Genomic DNA, 16546 nt, shown 5'->3' with positions numbered 1-16546 from the left:
AGTAGCAGTCTAGGGCATGGGTGGCACACTGAATCATTCTTTCCCTCCTAGTAGGACTACAATTTTAAATTAGGCAGGAAGAAAATTAGGATTTATTGAACACTCATCATATGCCAGGCACCATGATAAACACTTTCCCATGGATTAATCCATTCCATGCTTATTTTATAGGCAAAGCTATAGATGCTCAGAGAAGTCTTTTGGCCAAATGTGTCCCACTAACACTTTTTCCTCTAAATCTACACAGCAGATAGATCTTAAATTCCTTTATAGGCCAGGAGACATTTACAGGGAAAATGGAGGACCCAGTCTGATTTTAAATTTATAAAGGATATTATGGTTGGTTTCGCTGCTGGACATTTTTGCCAGGGGCTCAGCTGAGCACTAAAATTCTTGTGACAGCTGATCAGATTATTTCCAGATGAGTCATCTAGAACTGTATAGTATGCAGAGGTTAGGAGAGGCAGCAGCAGGCAGCAAGATGGGAGTTTGTACTTTGGAGAAAGGAAGACAAAAGGGATGGGCAAGGTTGTCTTAGGATCAGACATGCAGTTTCTGGGAGGGATGAGGTGATATTGCTGAGACGTGGGCAGCACCCTCTGTGTCTGAGAAAAAGGAACACAGGGACTAAGAGGATGAGATAAAAACCGAATAAAGAAAGGCACTGTGTGTCCTCATAATCCTAGCGAGGCCTGTGCTAGCAGGGGCACTGGGCTGGTTATTTCCCATTTAGCCAGCTCAGCTGCAAGTCTATAGGAGGGTTATATGAAACCCAGATGCTGTGTCTCAGCCCAGCAAACCAAACATGAAACCAGCAAATCCAGGGATCCATCCCAAAGAATGCTCAGGTACCTCAGCTGCATAATTCACACTAAAATCCATGGGTGGGGGACACCTGGGTGGCTCAGCAGTTGGGCACTTCCCTTTGGCCCAGGGCGTGATCCTGGAGTCCTGGGATTGGGTCCTGCATCGGGCTCCCTGCAGGGAGCCTGATTCTCTCTCTGCCTGTGTCTCTGCCTCTCTATGTGTCTCTCATGAATAAATAAATAAAATCTTTAAAAAAAAATAAATAAATAAAATCTACGGGTGGAACAATTATGTCTTTCTGCAGCATTTTGAAAAAGTGTCCCTCAACTCGTGGGCTTGCAGAGGGTTACATCATCCTCATTTCACACTCATCTCCCTTTGCCCTGTCCTGAGGGAAGCCACGGACTTTCCAGGTTAAGGGCCTACTTATAGTAGAAAAAGGCCCTTAGGTTCTAAAAGGGGTTACTTGCTTTAGAAATCACCATGCATCAGTGGGGTGGTTTTAAAATATGTTAAAAATTCTTTGAAAAATCTTCCCTTCCAGTCTGCAGTCTTCAGTGACTCACTTCTAAGAAATAGAAAAAAAAAAAAAAAAAAAAAAACAGAAAAAAAAACAGAAGTGATGGTGTACAACTTGCAAAACTAGGTCATGAAAGGGTTCCTTTTAGCTCTCTTGGATCACTTACTCTGGGGGAAGCCAGCTGCCATAATAAGGCAGCCTTCTGGAGAGATCCACATGATGAGGAACTCCTACCAACAGCCATGTGAGTGAGTCATCTTGGAAGAAGGTACCGTATCCCCATTCGATCCTTTATTATTTTTAAAATTTTTTTTTCCATTCGATCCTTTAGATGATGCAGCCCCAACTGATATCTTGTGACCTTAAGAAAGACTCAAGCCAAAACCACATAGATAAGCTCCTAATTTCTGACCCACAGAAATCGTGACACAATAAATGTCAAGTCATCTGTATGTTAGTAAATTGAACACCAATAAAAAAAAAAAAAAAAAAGAAACCAAAAAAAAAAAAATAAATAAATGTCAAGTCATTAAGTTTTGGGTTATCTGTTACACAGTAGTAGATAGTAGACAATACAATGGATTATTATTGCTATCTTGAGAGGTGGTGCATCATAATTTTGTGACCTCTAGTGCCTCTCTGCATCCTGTCTGGGCTCCAGTCTGCTCTGCTTCCTGTTCTGGCTGGAGCGATGTCTGCCATCCTCCACTCTTACTGCTCCTGTCTGACACCTCACACCATCCTTCCTCACTGGGCAGGTGGCCAGATTCCCACACCTACACATCTGCCAGTCGGGTAACCCAAAGCAGGTTGTTCCCCTCTGTGTCTCAGCATCTCCATATGTCAGTGCAGATTAATAATGATAATAACCACCACATTGGGGGTACTGTAAAGATTAAGTGAGATATAAAGCACATGGCATGATGCACATATGAACTCAGATAAATGATCGCTGCTATGATTATGGAGAAGTCGTGCCGCATCATAGGTGAGGATGTGGTCTTAGGAACTGGATGGCCTAGGTTGAAATCTCAGCTATGTGACTTACAGTCATGTAACTACCAGGCAAGTTACTTAATCTTACTGTGTTTAGTTTCACCATCTGCGACATGGAAGGATTACAGTGATACTAAAAAGAACAACTTCTGAATGCCATTATGAGAATTAAATGACCACCTGTGATGTGTGCTGAAATGTATTAAGTTCAACAAAACTGCTGGTATTATATTATTGTTGTTGTCATATTTATTATTATTTCAGTGATAAATAACCTCTAGGCTGACACATCAATATCCTGCCACCAACCCTTTGCATACATACTCTTTCCTCTTCTCCTTCAGGTATAAGGATACAGATAGTTCCTCTCTCCTTTAGCTCTGGACCCCATCACCTCAGGGCCACTCTAGGGCTTATTCATCAATTCCATTTTCACTATCTCTATTTTCTCCCCTATCATCAACATATAAGCAAACTCAAGTCTCTCCCTTCTTGCAGAAAAATCCCTCAAATTACAGCTCCTTTCAGCTACTCATATCACTTCTCTTCATCACACCTAAACTTCTAAAAGGTTGGTTTCTACTGGCCATCATCCTCTGGATACATCTTATATAACCTAGTCATGGAAGTCCAATAAAGTCCATGCAAGAACCATTACTGGGAAGTTTTCTGAGCTTATAATATGAAGTCATATTTGGCTTGCCTTAGAAATAGGTGACAAATGCACTGAGTTGATAACTGCATGAGAAGTATCAATCAGGTGCGTTATTAAACTTGATTTTTCTTGTCTTGTAATATAAAGACAGCATTGAAAGAATGCTTTCCAATTAAATATAAGAACTCTTAAAGGTTATAAAGTTCTGAGAATAAACCTGCAGTTTAGGGGAAAATAGAAGATATCATTGAATGTCATGATAATTTAATAACCACATAAGATGATGTGTTGGAAATCTTCCCAAATACAATTTTCATCCTAAAGTTAAAATGAAAAGTGCTTTTTCTTATGATCATTTCTGGATTTCTAATTTGGCATGTGTTTTGTTAATCTACATTTGGGAAAAGACAAATTATAAAGGTTTCAGAAACTGTTCAATTACCTGCAACCATTCTAGTCACACTGTTTTCTAAAGTAGGGGAATCTAAGGCCACTATGAGTCATGTAAAAATTTTAATTCAACAGAAGTTCTTTCCTGACTTTACAATGGGGATACTGTCATCATCTAGCCAGATCAAGATTCTCTAGGGACAAAGAAAAGGGTTCTGGTCAATCTCATAGTTTGTTTTTTAGGTCAATTTATAGGCTTTGATATTTGCCAGTATCTCAACTAACAATAACAACATCATTAAGTATTTTCTTATATATTACTTGGCATGCCTCTAGTTAAGTGTATGGGCTTTGGAGACAGTGGATCTTGATTCCAACCCTTATTTAGTTTCCTTACATAATAATACATAGCTCATAAGGTTAATATATGCAATTACAGAGAGCTTCCTCAAATAGGAGCTCAATAAATTATAATTACTATTATTATGATTATGCTAATTCAAGTTGTATAAAGATAGAGCAAATGTTTTTATAGTCAGTCCACTTAGAAATAAAGGAATCCACTCTTACAGAGTTTTTGGTCACATGTCAATGCCTCAGGCTCATGCAAAATGTTAGTGGCTAACAAGAAACAAAGAAAACCTCCTGTTTTCGAGGAGGTTTTACCTAAATTGGGGAAGAGGATGGTTGTAGGAGAATTACAATCAGGGATATGACATTATGGGTGAAGTTAATCGTGGAAAACATCTTGGTGGAAGTGAGCCTTGAGCTCAGTTTGATGGAAGAGAAGTTTATGGGTTGTAATAAAAGAAAGGGGCAGTAGGAATCATATGGAGGAATCATAGAGGAGTAGTAAAACTTGACAGCTGAACAATAGTCATTTTCGCATTTAATGGCAGAGCAAAAATTATTACCATCTCGGTATCTATAGCATTATTTCTCACCAAATTCTGTTGTTTTGATCTATTAATTGGAGGTTTGAGCAAACAGAGAAGATATTTAAATTTAAAGAATCAAGTATAGTTCATTTCTCAGTTGGGTGGATCATGCCTCTCTCAAAGGGATTACAGAAAGACCTGTTCTCATTCCATTCTTCTTTGCCCCCATACATATCCAACATGTAGAAGCTTCACCATCCACCTCCCACCTTGAGTTGCTATATAAGAAAATAGTTTTATATTTAAAGCCTTGATTTAAAAATGCCTTTATTATAGTTACTAAGGTATGATCACACTTTGGGGAAGTGTGTGGAGAAGAAATTGTGGTAAAGTTGCAAACTAGGTAAGATGTATCATTACATTTTTTTCTGTAACATTAATTTTCCTTGTAGCCTTAATTTCATTATGCCCAATCCATCTTCATCCATATTTACTGAGCACCTGCTATATGTGAGGCTCTAAGTTGAGCTCTGAGAATCCTAAGATACATGCCCTTTATCTTTAGAGTCTAACCTAAAGTCTAGCTAAGTGATAAGACTTGAAGGGAGGTAGATGCTTCAGAATATCAAGAAGCAGACCCAAGGGAAAGCTAATTTTTCTTTTTTATGTTTAGGACTAGTCTTTGCCTTTATAGTGCCATTTCAAAGAGACAATCAGTGCTACTGTGAATAATAACTGCTGTGTCTACTACTTATATCAATAAAATAACTATAGAACTACTTGAATGTTCAGCTTCTGAAAGTGCTCATCTGAGAACCATCCCCACAGAAATAAAAGGATCTTTATTTTCTATCAGTTTGGAAATAAATCTACTGTAATAAAATATTAGGCATAAGAAATGGAGCCTTTCTTTTATCCCTATATTTTTACTTCAAGTACATTTCCTACATTTCCCTTGACATTGATTTTGGGCCACTTCAACCCTATTCTGGAATACAGACATAGAATAGACCAAAAGTACAATTTCTTTCAAAGGAATGCATTTTTGATAGAATTCTGAAGTGGCAATGATTTTTAATAATGCGTGAGGTTTTTTTTTCCTTCTGCTACCTAATGTCTGATGCTAGGAGGTTTGTTTTCTTGATGTTTATTACATGTAAGTTTGATTATATAAAGTCGAAGGGAAAGGACACAAGGCCCTAAATTAGGCTAGCTATGAAAATTCTTATAACTACGTAAGTTTACCAGATGACACTTCTACGTCAATGATTTTTTAGGGAGACTTCTTTCTCTGACAACCTAGCACCACATGCCTTTTTCATTATAACATTAGACTAGTAAACACATATAAGAATTTCCTCAAACTAGGTCATAAATCCTGTACACCAAGAACAGAACTTTTGAACCACATAATATACAATGTGAAAAACAAATTCCATTGTTATCCAAGTGTCCTGAGAGATCCTTTGCATATTGCAACTCCCCAGTTTGGGGTGGGGAAGGGTTGTTTCAGTGTGGTTGAAATTCAATAGATTTTTGGTCAAAGATTTATTAAGAAAGTAAAATACAACTGTTTTTCTTGAGCTCTTTACAATCTGTCAATGTCAATCCTTTTCTCGATGGTCTCTCTGCAGGTTCACTTGGATCCTTGTGAACCACAGTTTGGCTCCATTAGTCCCCTATGGGCATGGAGAATAAATGTGCTCATTTTACTGAACATGAGTCTCCTTCTGCCCTCTGCATGGGGATCAAGACTATTTTCTCATTGGGAAGTCAGACAATGCGTAGGCATATGTGAGTTCCTACTGGCATAACACTGGGAAGAAATAGGGGTAGAAAGAAAGTAAGAGTAAAAAGGAGCACAAGAAGAGGTGAAATCAGGGGAAAGGAGCTCAAATTGGAGGAAGATGAATCAGGGGTTTGTTATTCTTCTAACTCATCAAGGCAAGTAAATGTAATGTAAGTACTGTCTCTCTGCACTCCTATAGAACTTACAAGACACACAAAATGACACACAAAAAGGCAGTCGGTCGCCATTCTCTGTAAATGCTTAGGCAACTGAGGTAATTATTGGGTTACTCTATCTTGAATAAAGAAGTAAGCAGCTTCCATTTATTCATTGCTCATCTGAATAAGAAAGTTCCAAAACCGGCTTTCCCCTCACCAAAAAAAAAAAAAAAAAAAGAATAGTAACTCTGTTTTATCCGTTTTACACTAGAGATCCTGAAGAAATGAACATATAAAAATGACTTCTGAATCATCACAACAGTTTAAATAATTAAGTCATTTGTTAATAAAATGTACTATTAAATGCTTTTGGCATCAGGACACTTCAGCATACTCTCATTCTCATTCTAGTTTACCATCAACTTCAAAGCCAGCTTGGAGTCTGAGGCAAGCATTAACCCAAGGATATTTCATCAAAGACCAGTTCTAGATACTCTAAAAAAATTGGCAATGCTTTGTTTTTCCAGGGGGTTCTGCCTACATATCACTTTGGAAATTGCTGCTTGAGATAATCAGGTTGTGTGTGATGTAAAACAGCCAATAAATTTTAGTTAAGAAAATGTTACACTGATAAAATTAATATCTCATTTCTTACCCCATGTTTTCTAGATAAATTAGTGTTTCTACACGTGATTGTGTAGCATTAATAAGGATGTTTCTTATGCACTTAAATGTCCTGAAGGACTTAAAGAGTCTTTTATTGCATTTCATGAGGTTTGATTTTTTTTTATTCAAAGTATTTTGCATTATATTAAAAATTGCAGATGCTATGTTGTATTATAATAAGATGGTTTCACTGTATTGCTGCACAATAGAAGAAGCAATTTAGGACCAGTTAATTCTCAAGCTCTGAGTTTTTAGCTCAGACAGACCTCATGGTACTTGGAAAAACTACTTAGCACATTTGTTATACCCTGTGGTAGGGCTTGATTGGGAAGGGAAGATTATATTGATTTGGTTAGAGGTGCAATGATCAATAATTAATTGTTAAGATTATTAGAGAAAATAACAGTGAATAAAGTATGGTAATTATATATAGTTTAACTACAATTCCTATCAATTGGAATTTTGAGAATTGTTATATAGGGGGAAAAGTCTGGTGGTTATTAGGAAAGAAAACCCTGTAAGGGAAATTGGGGATAACCTGTTTGTGGTAAACAAGACAAAACACAAGAGAAACAAAACCCTAGGAGAAAGAGAAGTAAGATGATGACTCAGATAAAGTAAGTTCTCTCTGGCAAAAACTATTTGACTGATCAGTCAGTGTGTGGCTCTGGACCTGAGAGAAGGAAAGAGAGGTCGGCACCTTGCTGAGTTTGGTCAAGGGCTTCTGAGTAGTTTCTGAGTGGGAAGTCAAGATCCCAACTGTGCCCACCCCTTGCCTGAGCATTCAGCAAATGAAAGACCAACTGGGGAAGCCACAGCTTGAATGGAAAGGATCTTCCTCTGTAGCTTTCCTGAGCTAGCTGAAGGGCACACAAATAATAAATAAGCTGGAGACCTGGGGTGAGAGGTCTCCATTTAATGTGGAAGTTAATGAGCTCATGTTGCTATACGTTACCTGGTGTTAATCTGAACCATACTGAGCCAATAGCACTTACAAGATTTGGTGGGTAAGGAAAGACCACTGCTTGATTCAAACCAAGAGTATAGTTAGTAAGTCCCTAATTAGGATCTTTTCTTCTTCTTCTTCTTCTTCTTCTTCTTCTTCTTCTTTTTTTTTTTTTTTAGGTTTTATTTATTTACTTAAGGGAGAGAGAGAGAGAGAGAGAGAATGGGTGGGGAGGAGAGGGAGAAGCAGGATCCCCATAAGCAGGGAGCATGACACAGGGCTCCATCCCAGGACCCTGGGATCATGACCTGAGGTGCAGGCAGACACTTCACCAACTTAGCCACCCAGATGCCCCTGGGATCTTTTCTGATCATAAGACTTGACACTGGAGTTTATATAGATATATTTTGGAAAATACATGGTCTTCCAACAAACTATTCCTCACATGAATTTCATTTTGGGAAGTGGGAACCAAAAGAGTAATATAATATGTGTATTTTGAAATTCTAATTTTATTTTACTCCTTTGGTATCACTTCCAGGAGAATTCACAGACAGGGGCAGTTTCCAGGACTTACATCTCTTCCAATCAGGTCCTCTTGGTTTTCTACAATTCCCCACGGGGCGATGCCTATGGTACAGATCTTCCCTCGAGACTTAGATGCATGATCCTTTAAGGCATCTCCAACATGGCGAATAACACCTAAGAGGAAAAAGAAGTATTTACTCTTTCCTTTAAAGCAATTACTCCCTGTTGATCTAAAGGAAATTGTGATAAATGTGTCTCACAAGGTTAAATGCATTGAATATAAAATTTTGACACATTTCTACACAAACTACATGTGTTCAGAAGAGAACATAAATTTGTGGGTCTAATGTCAGATGTATTTGTGGGACTTGTATATGAACTCCAGCAATCACTTCTCATTCGACTTTAAATTCTTTTTTTCCTAAGAAAAAAATTAAAAAGTGTCCAATATTGTAAAAAAAAACAAAACAAACATGATTTTTTAAACTCAGGGAACTTTTTTCTTGTACAATAAACATAATAATATTAGTATGGCAGAACCAATACCATGAGTATGTCCTATAAAAAACACCATGTGGAATATTATATGACATCTACACCAGGGTTTGTGTATGAGCTAGGGTCATTCAAACAGAGTACTTAGCTCAGATTTTGTTAACCTTGATTTCATCTTCCTATTTATTGACACATAATGTAGAAACCCTACTTGTAAAGAAAACCTTGTCATATTCTATAGAGAATTTATGTTTAAAAATATATAAATACAGCTTTTTAGCTTCATCATTCTAATTGTTTTCCTCCTCTGTTATAATAGCCTTCCCCATCACTGTGGTCTTCCTCATCAGAGTTAAAAGTGAAAAAAATTCAGTTGACAAGATGATAGGGAACCTACCTATTATACTTTAATAAAGACAAACTGTATTTAAAGATGTGGTTTCTAATGTATTAATCTCCCTCTCAATCATTTTTATAGAAGATATAAAATACATTAAGACAAGTTGTATCCACGTATCAAAATTCCACCCATTCCTCGAGGAAAAACTCATACCTAGTGCCATTTCCTATATGAAAGCTGAGTTGGATTTGATTTTTTTTCTCCCTTTGAGCAAGACTGTAGTTTACATATCTCGAATAGCTCAATATGTTACATAATGTATTCTTCTGTGATTCACAATCACACATGAGGGTAAATCTCCTTGTGTGGTGGGTTGAGAGGTCAAGGTCTCACTTCATCTTTGCATGCTTCAGGTGCTAGCACAGAGTATAAGCTCGAACACTGAGCTAAGCACACAAAATGCACCAGGCAGTTTAATCTTGGGAGAAGATACATGTGTGTGAATCATTCCATTCTGAAATACTTAGAAGATCAAACAGAAAGACTTTCTTTAAAAAAAAAATTAAAAAGTAGTGTAAATAGCACTAATCCATATGGAGACACACTGACAACACTAATAAGAACATCAATTTCACTGGTAGCTTTATCTAGGGATCTTCTAAGATAGAGTACTGGTAAAAAAAAAACAAAACTCAAGTATAAATAAGAGTTAAGCTGTGAATATCAGTGTTCACTTCTTCCCCCCATTTACATGTACAACTCCTTTCAGGTTCATCAGGGGCAAGACGTTTAACTTCACGGTATGCCCTCTATCAGCCACAATTCTACTATTACCTCTTACCTAATGTGAGATGCCACCAATAGAACTTCACTGTGGGTATTAGATTGAATGCTAGCCTGGCGTGAGGCAGAGATGAACTCTGGTTTACAGTATTCATGCTGTAACTTCTTCCTTTGATACTGGGTACATTTTATAAAAGAAAAAAAGTAATAAATAACATTCCGAGTTCCCAGAAATGGAAGATGGTTAACGGTTTCTTTTTAACCTTTAGAAACTTTTGAGTGGGTCTGTAGATGAGGTGCAGGTTATGCCAGGAGAGCAAAAGACTGAATAATCACGCGTGAATGAGGCCAGCTAAGCTGAATAGAAGCTGGAGCCTAAAGCCTGAACAGTCACTGAAAGATAATTGCTCGGTAGATATTTGATTACTACAAAATAAACAGCAAAGAGCTGACTGAGCAGGTCATTCTAAGATCGTGTCACTTTACAGGCTGAGTCAGGATTTCACATAACGATGATTAGCGTGGGCAATCTGCAGAGCTCGCTGCTGAAATGCGCCTATGGAAAGTTTGCACAAATTCTAGGTATTGAGGAGAATTCTGAGTGCAGGTCTTGCTCAAATACTACCCAAACTGCAAACGAATGAATAAACAGTATTGAGATAACATCTGATTTAAAAGTAGTTGGCCCTGAGTGATGTTTGGACTATTCCACAACTCCAAATGTCTAGAGTCTTAGAGCCTTGAAACAAGTATGTGTATATATATATGTGTGTGTCTGTGAGTGTGTGTGTGTATGTACATATGCAATCATCTTTATTATAATTTATAAACACATTAGAAACAGGCCCGGATCTTTAATAAGACATTTAGGATCTCATGGGCTCCTGTTTTCTCTTTTTTTTTTCGGCAGGGGGAGGAGGAGGCTTCTGTTTTCCATTCAGTTATGTAGTTAGAAAATCCAGTTTACTTGAGAGTGGTGGAAAACGCCAAGTAGTTATCTTAGTTTACTAAAGTTTTCTCCTCATAGGCATTCTGGAATCTTTGGGCTTCGTGGGTGAAAGGACCATATTCATTCAGTGCTGTCTTGCCCATATTCATAGACTTGCCCATACTCAGTGCTGTCCACATTCCTCAGATTTCAATGGGTACTTGTCCTGATTCTTAAAAGTATGGTTCTAGGGCCACACCTGAGAATTTGCTTTTCTAACCTATTGTTCTCCCCTGATTTACTGTAAAGGGTGGTTTCAAAAAGGGGTCAAATGTGCCCAAGTTTCCAAACCTCCATGCTTATCTTATAAACAGCATTTATCACTCACTTTACCAACTCTCCCTGCCAAATAAAGGAAACCAAAAGAATCAAGTATCAACTGCCAATGTTAGGCGAAGCTCCTCTTCTCTCCTCAAATCAAATTATTCGGAATCCTGAGTGATCACAGCCAACCTCAACGCAGCACTGCAATCTTTCTCAAAAAGACCCTTGAAACAAGTTTAAATGAACTTACTGCAGTTATTACTCGAGTACTTCCAATTGGCACTTTGGACTCAGGCTGGGGAAATATGTCAAATCCATTTACGGGCATCCATTCCCTTATCGGCTGCACATTCAAAAATGTGCTGCATGCAAGCACTTAACTGTAAGTGGGTCTGTGAGAATTGATTTGATAGTCTATCTGTATCACAATTTAAAGAAACTCATTTGGTAGGAGAAAAAATAATTGTTTGGAATTCAGAGTGTGATATGTCTTCTCTTAGTGCAGAGCTTGATTTACAAAATATTTTACATAGTATACACACAATCCTCCAGACTTTGCTGTCACAATTTATGTCCCAGATATAATGGGCATTTTACAAAAATTAAAGTTATTTGCGTCAAGCTTTAAAAATCACTTAAAGATCAGACGCAGGGCTTCCGATTTAGAGCAGAAGTTATTCTTTAAAAAATTCTCGGATACTTGTGGCAATTTGAGGTATTGAAAATATCCTGTGAAATTCCATTCGTTGTGTTTACAAATTCTGTATCATCAATATTAAAAGGCCCAGCAATTGCACTGCTGGGGATTTACCCCAAAGATACAGATGCAGTGAAACGCCGGGACACCTGCACCCCGATGTTTATAGCAGCAATGGCCACGATAGCCAAACTGTGGAAGGAGCCTCGGTGTCCAACGAAAGATGAATAGGATAAAGAAGATGTGGTTTATGTATACAATGGAATATTACTCAGCTATTAGAAATGACAAATACCCACGATTTGCTTCAACGTGGATGGAACTGGAGGGTATTATGCTGAGTGAAGTAAGTCAGTCGGAGAAGGACAAACATTATATGTTCTCATTCATAAATAATAGTGAAAGGGAATATAAGGGAAGGGGGAAGAAATGTGTGGGAAATATCAGAAAGGGAGACAGAACGTAAAGACTGCTAACTCTGGGAGACGAACTAGGGGTGGTGGAAGGGGAGGAGGGCGGGGGGTGGGAGTGAATGGGTGACGGGCACTGGGTGTTATTCTGTATGCTAGTAAATTGAACACCAATAAAAAATAAAAAAAAAAATAAAAGAGCCTAAAAGGCCCAAACTGCTTTTCAAGTGTAAGTAATTCTTGGTGAGAACTAACTATGGTTATTGTGTCAGTAATGGAGGGAGGAAGAATCAGTGAGAGGACGGAGATCCAGCAAGTAATGGACACACGGGGGTGGGTGAGAGATGAGGTGGGGTGAACAGAAATATATTTACCCTTAGGAGAAAATAGTCTTAGTTACAACATTCTCATGGCCTTCCTTAGGTCATCTTTTTCTATTAAATTACCTGTGTTAACCCCTCCAGTGAATATCCATGCTCCGGTTGTCATGGCTGCTTTGATGAGACCCTTCCCAAAGACTTGCTTGAGTTTTGGCTGGAGTTCAAAGTTCTGCAGTCCCCCGTGCACAGAGATGAGAAGCTTGGGAAGCTCCAGCTGCCATTCCTTGGTCATCAGATGCAGAAGGAGATCAGGTTTTGTATCGAAGGATACTCGCACATACTGGAAGAAGATGGCACCAATTAGGGAGACAGGGAAGGGCTGGCTGTGGGGGCTTATCTCTTTACTGATTGTAATGATGTGTATAGTGCTTGAAGAAAATGCTTTCATGTGAAATCTGATTTTATTAAAAAAAAAAAAAGGCAAATCACTTTCTTTACCAAAAGAGTCCTTTGCTTGATGAAGGCATACCATTTTTAAAGGTTTTCTCGAAATGGTGAAGGATTACAAACTCTAAAATTGTTTGCTGTTCTCAAACGCAGTGCAACTACAACTTTTCCCAAGTATACCAACTGGACTTAGCTATATCTGTTTCTGTGACCCTGTCACTTTGACAGGTTTTGGAAAATTCTGCAGTTCTACCTAATGTAATGAGAATTTTAAAATGAGGTAACTGTCGACTATATTTATTTAATCTATAATAACTGCATACTAAGAATTTCTTTATCTTTTTAAAGAAGACAAATGACAAAAGGCATGCCAATCATTCTTGCAGAATAATCTAAAAAACTAAAGCGTATATCAGATTTCAAGGTATTAGCAGATGCACCTGGAAATAAGTATACTAAGTACATATAAATGGAATGCTATAAATACATACAATGATAAACATGTATATAACCACATACATACTCATTTAGGTCTCAGTTTAATTACATAAAGACTTCCATCTTTAGCTGGAAACAACTGAAATACTGGGCAGATATATTTGAAAGCCTTTTGAAATGCATTGCAGAGCAGACATGAAAAGAGCAAATATCCAGATTCCCAAACAAAGTAGAAGCTGGAACCTCAGGAGATAAGGAAGGACCAAAGCAGGCTTTGGACTTGAGGATTTTTCCTAAACCTGGGAAGATGTTGGCACCTGTGCTTTACCAGCTTTATGCAGTAAAGGGGACCCCATGTAAGCTGGGATACTTCAAAGGACTCCACTCTCATGTGTAAGGAAGAAAACAGTGAGTAAGTCTGATATACAGAAGAAGAGAACAAAGAAGCCTACCTGCTTCCACCTTGGTTCTGAGTGGATGCAGAAAAAAATTCTCCTCTGATTATTTATAAAACAGGGGGCCCTCCCAAAGGCTTTGATCCATATTCACACTATCAATGTGGCTTGAAAAACATCAGAGTATTTAATTTAAAATGGTTCTGGCTGGGGAATGGCTCCAGGTAATCAGCAGAAGCAAATGCAAAGCCTCTGTGGAGGAATGAGTCCTCAATCCGGAGCTCGGATAGTTTCCATGGGAAAATAAACATCTCATAGTAAAAATAAAAATCATGTAAAAAATAAAATCGCATATTTTTATATGTGATTTTAATACAAGAGATGCAGCAGTATGAATAAGAACCAAAAGAAATAACAGGAGAATAAGATCCCCAAAGATATTGAAATACTCAGAGAATATGCATAAATAGCTATATTTAATATGTTAAAAACACAAATGAGATTATTGAACATATCAGTAAGGAACAATAGACTATAAGGAATGACCAATACATGTGAAAAAGAATCAAAAGCAGCTTCTAGAAATAAAACTGTAATAACTTAAATGAAAAATACAATAAAAAAAATTAAGCTACAGATTAGCCATGCTGATGACAGATCCAGAGAAATCAACCAGATGCAGCCTAGAAGAACAAAGGACTTGAAAACAGAAGCAAAACTGAAAACCTTGGAGATGATCTGAATTCTAGATGGAAGTAAAAGAGATAATGGGGAAGAAGCAATACTTGAACAGATGCTGGCTGGGAGTTTCTTAAAAATGTTGAAAGATACAGATTCTCAGATCCAGGAATGTCAGTGAATCCCAGGCAAGGTAAATAAAAACAAACAGCACTCAGAGACACCTCACAGACAACACCAAAGGAAGGGAAATAAAAAACCTTCAAAAGCTGCTAGAAAATAAGACAAATCGCCTATAAAGAAATAGTCATTATAAGACAGAAGGTCTATTCCTCAACAGCAAAAATGGATGCCGCAAGCCAGAGTCTACAATGTGCCAAGAGGAATTATCTGGCAGTGTAAAATTCTATATTCAGTGAAAATATCTTTCAAAGATGAGAGCAAATTATAGATATTTTCAGACTACCAAAACTGAGAATTTATCTCTAGCAGACTTCACTGAAGGAATTTTGAAATATATATAGCAAGGAGAAAGTCCATGATACCAAATGGATGATCTTTGGATACAAGAAAGAATCGCTAACAAAGATATTAGCAAATACATGGTAAATCTATGAAAAGCACTGGTTGTAGAATAAAAAATGATGATAATATCTAATTTATGGTGAGAAGGGATAGAACTAAAGCACTGGACAATATAGCATTTAATTGGGTGGAAGTCATCAGCATTAAAGCATTCTAAAGTCTGTATGTTATGTGGGAGAGAAGAGGAAGGTACTGATTAACTAAGGGATTTGTTAAGTATTAATGATGAAGTAGCATAACCACAAAAAGAATAGAGGGGCATGTAATCATGCAAACAAATGCTTTTGGGTGTATAAATAAATAAGGTTATGCAGGAGGTGACAATTGATTGCAATAATTTTGACCTAGGGGATCCCCTTGTTATCCTCAGTAATTATGTCAATTCTTTTGTTAAAATGCATTTTAAATATATTTAGCTGAAATGTGAGGCAAAGAAGAAGAAAAAGTTGAAAGCAGCTTGACAAACTAAACTGCTTCATCAAAGAATATCAAAAAGAGCTAAAGCTTTCTACATGCATATACCAGAATTCCAAAGAGGTGTTGGAATCTAATAAGCTGGTTCTATAACGATTTAATCTATGTAGCAGCAATCAATTCCTGAATGGAAAGGGTAAGGGTTGGCAATTTTAGTTAAGTACATTATAGCAATAGAATTGAACTAGAGCTTACAATATGAGATGTGGCGTATTTCGTGCACAAACTTTCATGCAAAGGACAAGAACTTTCTGATATCTTCGAATAGAAATTTTCAGTAACGATGTATGTTCCTGTGCCACACAAGGGGCCTTGGGGCTGAAGAGTAGCTATTGCAGTGGTAGAAACAAACACAGTGTTTCTTAAATAAAGGCCATGTTATTATCACTCTGTCGTTGTATTTATTGGCTCATTGAGTGACTCAAAGAAAAATATCTAGATAATAGACATCATAAGACGAAAGAATAAAATGTTTTCTGTGCCTGCTCACTGTGTCTATGCCACTCGAGTAGTTAAAATTTGGCGGCTCTGCTGAAGTGAATTTATGTCATTTTGACTAATTCCAGAAAGGGATATTTAGTGAAATAAATTAGGGCTGGGACTCCCAAGGCTTCCAAACTATACAAATAAAAAATGCTTAGTGTGGGAGATGGAAAAAAAAAATTCTTTTTAAGTTACTATTCTCTCCTTTACCCTCTTATACCTTCAAAAAAAGAAAAAAAAAAAAAGATCCCCAGGAAAGTGCCCCTCAAAAATCTATGGAATGTGTTACAATTCCTTTTGAAGTGGCCTAATCTTTTTCCTAGTTAAGAAAAGCTTGCTTGTGATCACAGAACTCTTGTTACTTTAAGTGCTCTGTAGGGAGTGAATGACCTTGAATCACCTTGTCCCCACCTCTG

General features: G+C 37.5%; 1 protein-coding gene and 1 long non-coding RNA gene across 15 annotated transcripts in view; one reads left to right on the top strand and one right to left on the bottom strand.

Annotated features, from left to right (window-relative positions):
* Positions 1–16546, bottom strand: part of TRPM3 (transient receptor potential cation channel subfamily M member 3) — a 492032-nt gene that overhangs the window by 221887 nt on the left and 253599 nt on the right. For all 11 annotated transcript variants that reach the window (XM_038527093.1, XM_038527094.1, XM_038527095.1 and 8 more), the window contains exons 4-5: positions 12757–12970; positions 8383–8507 (exon numbers count right to left, since the gene is read on the bottom strand). In XM_038527093.1, the coding sequence (XP_038383021.1) occupies positions 8383–8507; positions 12757–12970 (339 nt within the window). The remainder of the gene's footprint in view (positions 1–8382; positions 8508–12756; positions 12971–16546) is intronic.
* Positions 1–16546, top strand: part of LOC111096727 — a 130907-nt gene that overhangs the window by 68978 nt on the left and 45383 nt on the right. The gene's annotated exons all lie outside the window — the stretch shown is intronic.

Source organism: Canis lupus, chromosome 1, assembly GCF_011100685.1.
Source record: "Canis lupus familiaris isolate Mischka breed German Shepherd chromosome 1, alternate assembly UU_Cfam_GSD_1.0, whole genome shotgun sequence".
In the NCBI taxonomy this organism is placed as follows: Eukaryota; Metazoa; Chordata; class Mammalia; order Carnivora; family Canidae; genus Canis; species Canis lupus.
Note: the sequence above shows the minus strand (reverse complement) of the source record. Positions and strands in the feature narration are given on the sequence as shown.